This window comes from Astatotilapia calliptera, chromosome 14, assembly GCF_964374335.1.
Source record: "Astatotilapia calliptera chromosome 14, fAstCal68.1, whole genome shotgun sequence".
NCBI lineage: Eukaryota > Metazoa > Chordata > Actinopteri > Cichliformes > Cichlidae > Astatotilapia > Astatotilapia calliptera.
The window spans coordinates 9107163-9119741 of record NC_137435.1 but is presented as its reverse complement, the minus strand read 5'-3'; the positions used below and the strand labels follow the sequence as shown (position 1 = coordinate 9119741).

Sequence of the window (12579 nt, the reverse complement as noted above, 5' to 3'; positions counted from 1 at the left end):
GGCCAAACTATTGGTGCATCTTTAAAATTTCGTTTTTCTTGGCGAAACTACTAAACAAACTTTACATAGCCAGAGGTGCTGCACTGTGGTCATGGTCTGCATTTACATCAAGAATTACATCTCTTTTTAAGGAGCTGCACGTCGAGCCTAATTTCCTTCAAATGGGCTGCAGAGGATTTTTTAAATCTCTGCAATCAAAGGCAGCCTCCTCTGGGAGTTGTGCACTCCAGCTAAAAAAAAGAAAAAGAAAAAAGAGAGTCTCTGAAGTGCTATCTCAGCTGTCAACAAGCATACCTCAGACAAGATAGCATATTTGACTAGTTCATGCTTTACCTCCTCTGACCTGCTGCCACTTTCCCGGTGTTGCCCAAGTGTCACGTCTGCCTTGATTTCCGTATTTATTTTTGTCACGTGAGCATGGTGCGAGTGGAACCTTGGAAGTCTGGCTGTACATGATCCCTTTCCAAATCAACAACAGCCTATTCCAGGCAGATACTGTAGCACAGGAAAGGGGTCAGGGGGAACATTTGGAGACCAGATGCTCAGCAGTTTGTCAGCACCATCTCCCTGACTTAACGCATCGTAGGGTCAGACTGTGCACTCGTGCGCGAACCAGTATGTGTCAGTCACAACAACTATGTACAAAAACACGTACCCATACATAATAATGTCAATGTCAGTTATTTTAGTACTATACTAAACAAATGCTGTTTATCTTATCCAGACACTCACAGGGAACAAGCAGTGTGTACCTCTTTTCTGCATGTAGATTATATACCACCATATAGTCTTTCAGTTGGGAATAGCAGTTATATTTAATGCTTTTTCGGTAAACAATGTTCAAAGGTTCCTTTATATATGTGAATAGCCTTAAGTTATATGTACATTATTAGCCCTTAGAACTAAAACCCTTTCTCCTTTCATTTTTCTTCTGTTTCCCCTTTTTCTTTGAACTGTGGCCTTCTCTATTTTCTCTTCCATTTGCACCTCAGTAAGGTTACAGGAGAGCTGAATTTCCCACAGTGAAAGGCGCGCGCTCAAACTGCTTTTTAATCATTTCCAGAGCATGTTGTGAGACAGCAAGTGCTGGCACTCTGGCCCAGGACTCGGATTCCTTCCAGGCACTCACTGCAGGGCTCAGTGAGCCCGCTCAGTAATCTGTCACTGTAAGGGACGGAGGAAATGGCTGTATTTAAGCGAGAGGATACAGTTTCATCCCACAATTACATCTCTCCTGTGTTTACAGATCTTTTCACAGAGGAAGAAAGGATGGTCTTACATGTGGTGCAGAATTTCAGCTTTTTATAGCTATCACTTTATTTTTTTTCCTCAAAGGATATATCAACGAAATGCTTTTTTTATGTACTTGAATTACAAGCTATGAAACTGTATCTAAATTGCAGTTTCAAATATAAAATTTTCATGACGAAATGTGATTCTTGTCACTCTTTTCCGAATGATCTTGCTGCATATTGGATGCAAAGTCTGTTTTAACTTTTGATGTGCTTTGCAAAGATTTCTGATGTGTTCTTTGTATTATTCTGTTAGCTTTATGGTAATTTAGATGCACGGGCAGTCCTTGTGTGAGTAATAAATATTTTTTCTTTCTCTTCAGGAGTGGCAGAACTCTATTCAAAAGAATGCTGGACTGGCATTCATTGAGCTAATTAATGAAGGGAGGTAAAGTATCAGTTTATTAATATACATAAGATTAAACAACAAGGCCAGACACTGGGTTACTAATCCCCCTGTTTTTTACTAGATTGCCCATAAACCTCTTGCTCCTCTTGGCTGCTCTGTTGGAGGTAAAAGTAAATAAGATTGTTGTGAGAGGATAACATAAGAATCTCGGGTCCTCCTCTTGTATTTTGTCCCTCTGTCTTTTTTGCTGTGTTTTTCTTGATTCCTCCCTCTTCCTCCCTGGGTGTGGCCAGACTGTGTTTTCTGTCGAGCAGATCAGGGGCGGCTCAGCCTCCTTGCCCATCTGCTGACCCATCTGGCCAGGCCTCCTCGATGCCCAGGTTCAAGCCTGAGCCCAGCCAGGCTTCTGAGTCCCCCGCTGGCTCGGGAACAAAGAGCTTCAGTCAGTAGGGCCACACGGCGCTGTCCAGGGTGCTGCTGACAGACACATAATTTTCCAGTCTTACTCAAATCTCTGTGCACCTATTCTGCTTAACTAGACAGACGTATATGTAGCTGTAGTCTGGTAAATCTGTTTGCCTTACAAGGCGTGGCTGACATAGACATTGTATCTGTTGTATGTGCAACAGAACATTCAGCTATGTTTCATAATGCAGCTGTTTGAATTCCAAGCCATTAACAGGCAGGCTAACAATGCTCTGATTAGGTGGATATTTTATTTAAGCTTATTCCACAATCAGATCTGACATCCACTTTAGAGGCCATTTATCCTCCCCTCGTGAAAACAAAGAGAGCATTCATTAAGTTATTGCTGCTTCTAGCACCAGACATTATCATATTAAATAGCTATTGAGAAAGAAAGGTGTGTTACTACTTTTATAACTAATGTGTTTCATGAGTTGTATGTCAATGAATGCCAACATGAGATGAGAGAGGCGCCTCTGCTAAAGGCACTGTCAGGAGGTGCAATCCACACATGGAAGCAGTCAAAGGACCAAGACAAATAAAAAACAACCTTTTAACTTTAATGCTGTTGAAATGACTGATGATAAGACATTTGTTGTAGCGAAAGAAAGTAGAAATGTTAATGATAATCAGGCCCCCCTCTTGACATAATGAAATTTTAGTTGCATTTGTTGTAGCAGCTAAGCACCCTCACTCCGTCATGGCGCGAATGGTGATTGATTAGTGTTTTCTATGCATGAAATAATACCACAAAAAGTCTGGTGGAGCGCGTAAATGTCTTTTTTCCATCTCCAAATATCACTTGTCAACTTGCTTTCTCATCTATTCTTGGTTTCGAAACAAAGCTTGGCGTTGTCAGCCTCTGTCTTTGAACAGTGAACTTCTGTCTATTAACGAGTGCTTGTCAACAACTAAAGAGGCGAGAGCAGCTGATGAACGCAGCCTTGGGATTACTGCCTCTCCTTGGGATGGGAGGGAAAATTACAATCTGTATCAAGCACTGAAGAGGAACAAGGGGTGTTTTAATTAAAACAAAGCTGGCCTAATGGTGTGTAAAATGGCATGTAATCTACACACAATATCCAGGGTGTTTTCACTTATTAAAGATACTGGAACCTATGTGTGAATGTGGGTGGAGACCACGGAGTGTCTAGACTCAGCCATGTGAGAAGCTTTCCACCGCCAGGCTTGTCAGCAATACAGTTTCTGGGTTGATATTCTGGTCAGTGGGAAGGGATGCTCAGTCAATCAGGAGCGTGGCAGACAGGCTCCAGTGCTCTAATGACACTCTATTCCCTCCTTAATGCTACAGAGGGGTCTGTCACTGACCTGCAGCCTTGCAACATAACTCAGACAAATGATTCTGTTTACCAGTCTCCTCTCTCACTAAGCAGAATGTTACACAGTCCTGACAAGCTAAATTTACCTTTACACTGTGCTTTCCTTTGGAGTGTCTTTGAAATGCATAGTAATTTTAAAAATCCTGATGTTTTCTCCTGTTTTTAAATTTCTTTGCAATATTAAAGGTTGCTCTGCCATGCCATGAAGGACCACATAGTCCGGGTTGCCAACGAGGCTGAATTCATCCTCAACAGACAGCGAGCAGAGGACGTGCACAAACATGCAGAGTTTGAGGTATAAACTATGCTTCTGAAAGCATTAAAGGCCTGCCCAGAGTTGCACAGCTTACTGAATCAACAGTAAATACAGTATTTCAATATTTCAATTGACCAAATTTCAGTTTTACCATCTGCTGTGAAAATAGATTTTGACAATCTGCTAATGAGCTCTAAACAAATCCTATTAGTATAAAACAGGCATTGAACTTTATATGCTCAGTAATCGTGTCCCTCTGTGTCCTCACGAGGATTAAATCCTCGCTCTTACAACTCGTATAAATTTAATTATTGGTGGCAAAGGGATCCCGGCAATATTAATTTAGGATTTTGATATGAGCTTTTGCCAACTAACTCGGGGGATAAAATCCCTTTGTCTGTATTTAGCCTACGCCCATCAAACCATCATTTGAGATATGAAAGGAAACACTAGGGTTTAAGTGGCATAATAAAAGAAGTGCACACTGGAGTAATAAGACCTTATAAAAGCACTAATCACTAATAAATGTTATGAAAGTAAGTAGTATTTTTTCAAATACAACAAATTATTATTTGAAGGTTAATAATTACAATAAATTAGACTCACTGGCCATTTGTTAAGTACACCTGTTCAACTGCTCATTGATTCAAATCAGCCAATCACATGGCAGCAACTCAATGAAATTATAAATGCATAATCAAGAGAACCTTCTGAAGTTCAAAGTGAACATCAGACTGTGGAAAAGAGCAAGTGATTTTGCACAAATGGCGGGATTGTTAGTGACAACAATAACTAAAATAACCACTCCTTACAGCCAGGATATGCGGAAGAGCATCTCTGAATGCACAACACACTGAACTTTGAAACAGAAGAAGACCACACTGGTACAGAAGTACATGAAAATGAGGATACAGTTTGTGCAGATTGACCAAAATTGGACAACTTAAGGTTGGGAAAATATTGCCTGGTCTGATGAGTCTCAATTTTTGCTGCCACATTTAAATGGTAGGGCCTCAATTACACATCGATCTATCCTGCCTGTGCGAATGGTTCAGGCTGCGTGTGATGTCATGGTGTGGCAAAAGTTTCTTGGACCCCTTAGTTCCAACTAAACATTGCTTAAATACCACTACCTGGCTATATGCTTGCTGTAAATGTCTGTTTGTTTTATGACTATGACAATGAGTTCACTGCTCATTGTCATGGTAGCTTACCTTTGGAATGTGGCGGGAAGGGAGATTTTAATCATGGATGTGCAGTGGAAAAAATCTGCTGCAACTGTGTAATGCTACAGTGGGGCAAAAAAGTATTTAGTCAGCCACCGATTGTGCAAGTTCCCCCACTTAAAATGATGACAGAGGTCAGTAATTTGCACCAGAGGTACACTTCAACTGTGAGAGACAGAATGTGAAAAAAAAAATCCATGAATCCACATGGTAGGATTTGTAAAGAATTTATTCGTAAATTAGGGTGGAAAATAAGTATTTGGTCAATAACAAAAATACAACTCAATACTTTGTAACATAACCTTTGTTGGCAATAACAGAGGTCAAACGTTTACTATAGGTCTTTACCAGGTTTGCACACACAGTAGCTGGTATTTTGGCCCATTCCTCCATGCAGATCTTCTCGAGAGCAGTGATGTTTTGGGGCTGTCGCCGAGCAACACGGACTTTCAACTCCCGCCACAGATTTTCTATGGGGTTGAGGTCTGGAGACTGGCTAGGCCACTCCAGGACTTTCAAATGCTTCTTACCGGAGCCACTCCTTTGTTGCCCGGGCGGTGTGTTTTGGATCATTGTCATGTTGGAAGACCCAGCCTCGTTTCATCTTCAAAGTTCTCACTGATGGAAGGAGGTTTTGGCTCAAAATCTCACGATACATGGCCCCATTCATTCTGTCCTTAACACGGATCAGTCGTCCTGTCCCCTTGGCAGAAAAACAGCCCCATAGCATGATGTTTCCACCCCCATGCTTCACAGTAGGTATGGTGTTCTTGGGATGCAACTCAGTATTCTTCTTCCTCCAAACACGACGAGTTGAGTTTATGCCAAAAAGTTCTACTTTGGTTTCATCTGACCACATGACATTCTCCCAATCCTCTGCTGTATCATCCATGTGCTCTCTGGCAAACTTCAGACGGGCCTGGACATGCACTGGCTTCAGCAGCGGAACACGTCTGGCACTGCGGGATTTGATTCCCTGCCGTTGTAGTGTGTTACTGATGGTGACCTTTGTTACTTTGGTCCCAGCTCTCTGCAGGTCATTCACCAGGTCCCCCCGTGTGGTTCTGGGATCTTTGCTCACCGTTCTCATGATCATTTTGACCCCACGGGATGAGATCTTGCGTGGAGCCCCAGATCGAGGGATAAATAGCAAAATGCACAATATACACAATATAGAGTTTAAATGTAAATTAAAAATATAAAAATGTAAAAAGCATTGGTCAACAGAAAGCTTGTTTACACAGTAAAGTTTTTAACTGTTTTTTAAAGGATTCCACAGAGTCAACCAAACGTTGTCTCTGAGGAGTGTTTCCAACATCGTGTTGAATGTTTGCCACAAAGAATTAAAGCATTTCATAAAGCGAAAGCAAGTACTAGAAAGTTGCAAGTTGTGTAGTGGTTTACACATTCATTTAAAAAGCAAAAACATCTCCTGTTTTATCCCAGGAGGAGACACAGATCCCTTTGGGGTTTCTTATGGAAGGTTATCCAGTGTAAATATCTACCATATCAAACATGCAGAGCTAACTGCTGTTGTGAAAGAGTGAGCAGCTTTGATTTATGAATTATTTTTGCATCGTGTTGACATCATAGCTGAGAGAGGTGAGAAATGATAACCATTGAACTCAGATATCATTAGAATGCACAATATTCTCCGTGCTATATTACCCCGAACTAGACAACAAAAGTGGATGGATGGTTTGGTAGATATTACAAATCTGATTAATACACTTGTTTAATTTGGTATCATAATAAAAGTTTAATTCCTCATTAGTGAGGGTTTCAAATATTGTTGGGCTATCTTGGCGATACCCACAGGGTTGGGGTCGCAGTAATTGTGAGATAGACTAGAGTAGAAAACAAAACTGAGAGTTAAATAGGACATAAACCGTAGTTTTCAGGTTTTTGGTCTTCTGATTTTAAATTGTAACACCACCTGCTTACTTTAAAACAAAAATATTTAAAACAGCAACATTACAACTTTATAATAGCCCAAAATACACTGTACTGCATTTTTTAACTATTCACAAAGTTTTATAATCATGCGATTATCGCAACGACAGTTGTTATGAAGTATTACCAGTCTGACTGTTCAAAATCAAAATGTGTGTTTGCTATCGAACAAAACCACACACACACAATTCCGCCAGCTCTGTTAACAGCTTGTACATATGAGTAGTGATGAGTTTCTTATCTGGGAGAAGCAGCCATCCTCAAACAGCTGCTTGATATACAGTTCTTGAGGATCCTTGACCCACTAGATAAACTGGAAGAGACGGTTAGATATGCAATGTCAGGAGAAGGGGGAAGTGTACCTGGCCCCATCCGTTCTGTCTGCCAACTCCAGACAGCCTACACTTTTCATCTAGGCCTGACATTACTTTATTACCCACTCTTCAAGATTGAAGATTCAGGACGCAGATAAGACAGTTTTACAATTAAGTTGGTGTCAGGAAGACGCGTCATATGCTTTAAGTGATAAATAATGTTTGATATTTGTCACGGCGTCACGTTGTAATGTGAGGTGACGGGCGGAGATTGAGTTATCCGCTTTATGAGGTATATGTTGAAGTATAATATCTGACAGAATTCAAATTTTAAAGCAGGAAATTCAATTAACTTCCAGCTTCTGTTAGCAAATTAGATTGCGAATATTAGCAAGAGTTCCCCTCAGGGTGGCCTAGTGAGACAGAGTCGCATGTGCTCCTCTAGTTTACATTTAGCTACCTGGTGCGCTTCTGTTGCGCTGACTTCAGGAAAAAGGTTTATAAGTAAAGCTGCAAATTTTACACATTGTATTTTATTTAAACATTCTGACAAGTAGATTTTTTTTATATTTATGATTTGAATTATATAAAACAATATGTTCTTACACATTCTTACAGTTTGTTTTAGAAGATAACTGCAAATCTTCACATTTTAACCCATTGCTATACCAGCGGACAGCATAAACATTTTATTGATATAATGGCATTGTAGCTTTGTAAACCCTGACAGGCTATATTCTTCTCCCCTAATAGCGCCATCCAAAGCTACCTAACAGGAAGCCTCATCTGTCCACAGTTAGGCAATGGACTGCCTTCATGTGCTTGCAGTGATTTAGTGCCCTCCTCCAAGGGAGTAGAAATATATCTCTCAGCTGTCCACTAATATCTTTATGCACTCAAGTGTGTTGAATGAAGCTATAACATTCTTCAGCGTGACAAATGCTCCATTAGAGTGTATATATTATTCTGACTTTATTCAAGTAAGACATTCTCAAATGCTATTAGAACAATGTCCAGCATTAAATTTGATGGTAGATACTGTACCTAAATATATAAATACAGAATGAGATTAACACATTTTGTTTCTTTCTTCTCTTTTCTTAAATCTGAAATTAGTCAAACTGTGCTCAGTATGCTGCTGACAGAAAAGAGGAAGAGAAGATGTGTGACCACCTGATTTGCGCCGCTAAGCACAGAGACCATGTAACAGCCAACCAGTTAAAGCAGAAAATCGTCAACATCCTCACCAACAAGCATGGTGCCTGGGGCACGCTGGCCCAGAGGTAGGTCCCCACACTTGAACAAGTTTAACTGCAGACCTACAGGGGTGGTGTTAAGACTTCAAGATAAACTATAGCCACTCAATGTTAGGTACAACCTACAGGACAAAAGTTACCTGTTCACAGTACTCTGCAGTCAGAGGATAGGGCCACCAGTTAATGTCATTTTCCCAGGATCCGATAGGGTCAGCAATCAGGTCAGCAAATGCAATTACAGTGCCGAGTGGCTTAATCCTCTGGGGACAGCTGATTGGCCAGTCGTCTAACATACCAGGGTGGAAGACGGGGGTTGGGGTGTTTCTGCAGCATTGTCCAGGCATTCATTGACCCTCTCAGTAACACAGCCCAGCACCTGGTGGTAGTTGCAGCCTTCCCCATGGGCCCTGTTAAAACAACCACCAGCTCTCCCACTCTGCTGCTTACTTTTCACTATCATCCACATGGTCCCATGGATGCAGGGCTGGTTAGAAGCATTGACAGCTAGTTATTTTAGACAAACAAAGGAGTCACAGCAAGCTGTTTTGTTTTCTTCTGGGCTTATGGCTGGGAATTACAGATATGACAAAAAGCATGCAGTTTTTTATAATAGCAGAACTATGAGCAATGACTTGGTGCAGGGAAAGCCTCAGGCAGTTTGAGTTAAATATCCACATCACATTATACAGGCCAGTTGTAGAAATGCACAGTAGTAGTAAATTTGTTCACATAAAATGAATTCAAGAGCAGCCAGTTGAGAGAAAGTCTGCCACTTTATACACAAACCGCAGCTGCTTATTTGCCAAATTTTTGCATCTTTGCTGAAACAGTAGCTTTAAGTTTGTTATTACGTTTTAACGATACAGTGCAGATGTTCGACTGGGTTTGCTGAGCGTGAATTTGTTTCAGATCTTAAACCAGGTTTCCTCATAATATGAAAAAATGTTTTACTAATTTTTATAGCTTTATTTTATGTTTTTAATGTTTCGAGCATTTTCCATCAAAATCAGTAGATGTTCTAAGCAGCTAAATGTGTTCTTTATCCTTCTACTCACGGAACATTGTGTGCAGTAGCCAGTCTAATTTTATCAAATGCATGTATATTGACATCACATGCTGCAATTTCCCGTTGACACTTGGATTTGTTAGAGGCAATAATGTATTGCAATTGCTTCCAGAACAATGGCAGAAAAACTGACCTTATCCAAACACTGTGTTTAATATTATGTTAATATTTTGACCGTGACTGTGAGGATCTCAGGGTCCAAGTACAGATTTTCTTAAAACTGACTGAACCTTAACTACCCATGGAAATCTATTGGACTGAATTCTGGGCTCTTGTTCAAATATTTATGGAGCTTCTCTCAGAGGCATAGCATTTGCATTGAAACAAAAGGTTATTGAGCGTGGGTGCATTGTAAATGATACCGCAAAACTTCCAACAAATTCAAATTTAATGGTAACCTGCTGGTGAAGAAAAATGATGCAATATGCTCACAAGCTCAAGGCAGTGTTGCAGTTCAGCAGCTCAGTCTTATTCAATGCTACATTAACTTTCCCATTTATGCTTCTCTTGTAAAATATAAAGCCCTCAAGCATTTTGAGGTGGCTGTCTGTTTTGTGTGTGTGTGTGTGTGTGTGTGTGTGTGTGTGTGTGTGTGTGTGTGTGTGTGTGTGTGTGTGTGTGTGTGTGAACCTTTAGTTAGTAATGTTTGTTTTTACCGTCTTGCACAGAGATTGCTTTGCCTTTAACTCCCAAGTTCTGCCTGGGGACATGCCAAGGGATATTTATCATTAGTGTAGGATATATTATAAACAAAATTATTCATAGGAAGGCAGTAGTCAGACTACTGACACTTTTCTTTGTTTAGTGTTTTTTTTTTCTTTCTTTTTTTTTTTTTAAACCGCATGTTTGCAGCTTTGCTCATTAGATGCCCAAGTATTAGATTTCTCTGTTTTTGAATTCCTGGTATCTGCAGCCAGTTGATTTTAAGTTGTTGTTCACCTTAGAACAAACAGTTTTAGGAAATTGTGTTGTAGCACCAACAGCAAGAGCGGTAAATAAGGAAATGATCTGTACACGGCTTTAAAACAGCTGCTCTACAGTCATATGATCTGCCTGAAAAATACGCAGATCAGACCCTATGGTGGCCCGTTGGATCCATACTATATGCTTGCTTGATGATGAATGTCCCTCTGTATGGAGTCAGCATAGAAAAATCAATAGTCCTCAAATTGAAACAGTATAGGGTTGTATTGATCCGCTGTGCTAAATCAAAATGAGGAGGCTTTGATACATCTCTCCAAGACAGCTCCCTGTGCAGTAATGACACCCTATCAATTTTAGCTTTACACTGATAAATCAAGTTGAAAATTGGATGTCAGAGTTTTTTCCAGGGAGAGAGTGATTTTCCCTGCCCTCTGGTCCCCTCTGCTGTTGACCTCTGAACCCTGCCAGTGGATTATAAAGTTCAGGCTCGTCTAAAGTGAAAGTAGATGTCAAGGCGATGCTGATGAATTCATTGAAGACTAATGTCCAGCACTTTTGCAGCACGGGACTACCGTACTGTGACAGCACAATAAATTCTCTCGACAAAGTTAAACTGCAACTTTATTTTATGCAACAAAAGTCTTTTTGAATACACCGTTAGAGTAAAAAAGGCAGCTTAATGGTGTATTTGTTCATTTTCTTTTTTTATTTTTATATGCGTTATTGTTTTATATTTTGTTATATATTTAAAGGTCTAATTTTAATATTGCATTACATTAACACACACACGTACCTTTAAACACTTGAAAATTCATTGGATTTCATGCACTGATACTAACTGTTTCGACACAGCCAACCTAACACAAATGTAAAAGGGAGCTGAAGCATACAAGCTTCTCTTTGTTCCCATGCGGGCGTCTGAGTTCAGTAGCATCACTGACAGCTGACGGAGGAGCCTCTGCTGGCCTCCACAGCAGACCTTAACCTTACCTGACTAGTCTATTGATTGTCAACATTTCTTCTGTATAATTACTTTTTTGTAGCAGAGGAGCAAAAGGAAAATGGCGGCATATATTGATCTGTTTCGAGGCAGTGAAACAGCCGTTTCCCTTGACTAACAGTGAGTTTCATCTCTGGCACGTGATGAATGGTAACAATCTGCCCGTGGATAATAACTTTGTGATGGAATGAACCTTTTTACTCACAATGTGCCCGCAGTATTTGGTCCTTCCTGAAAGGGGTTATCAATTCTAATAGAATTCTACTACCACAGTGGGGGTGTGAGCACTTTCAGAGATCCTTAAAGCCTTGCAAGGGTTGAGGTCTGATGATCCCTTTGGGGCAGAAAACAAAAGTCAAGGTCCCCAATTGAGCCTGACAGTAAAAACAAAATTTAATCTGGCAACATACTGGATATAATTCAAAGACACGTTTATACTTGACGTCCAGAGCAGCAAAACGTGTATGATCCTACATTCTTGTGATTAATCTGAAGTACTCTGTTAAATATTGTAAAATCAAAAGGGGAATCTTAGAAGCTGCTATAAAATTAATTCACCTCTAAGGGCTTTTTTTCTGTTCACATGCACACTTTAGATGTTTATCTCCCATCCACTCTACCAAAGCGGTTTCTGCTCTTCCTTATTTTTTTAATCTACTATGTACATCAATAAAATGCAGCTCTGTTTAAGACAGCCTCTAAGTGAGGGTGCATTTTATAATCTTCATTAATTTGATCTTATTGAAAACATGATGCTTCTTTGTTCTCGCTCGCTTCTATCCTCTCTTTTTCACATTCGTTCTTGACCTACACCAGGCTCTCTTCCCTTGGGGCCCTCTTAACCTTGTACGCTGTGCTAATTATCTCTGGAAAGAGGCCCATTCACGCAATCATCAATTTCAGTGGGCGTTGAAATTGAGCTGGGCATTGCTTGACTGTGCCACATTTCCAGTGAAAGATAGGTTCCGGAAAGCTGGCGATCCAGGGGAGCTCACCAACAGCACAATGTGGCTCCTCATCCCTCGTATGTCTGTCTTCATTATGCCAGATGACCTGGAGTTAATCTTGTTGCCGCTGTGTCCTTTTGTCTTTGTCCAATAACGTTCTTCAGTGTGTTTCCATTCTATCTCTTAATCAA

General features: G+C 40.4%; 1 protein-coding gene across 1 annotated transcript in view; it reads left to right on the top strand.

The window, feature by feature from the left end:
• The window catches only part of nbeab (neurobeachin b), a 214782-nt gene that overhangs the window by 116550 nt on the left and 85653 nt on the right, over positions 1-12579 (top strand). The window contains exons 35-37 of the mRNA XM_026191618.2: positions 1616-1680; positions 3633-3741; positions 8312-8478. Coding sequence (XP_026047403.2) covers positions 1616-1680; positions 3633-3741; positions 8312-8478 — 341 coding nt within the window. The remainder of the gene's footprint in view (positions 1-1615; positions 1681-3632; positions 3742-8311; positions 8479-12579) is intronic.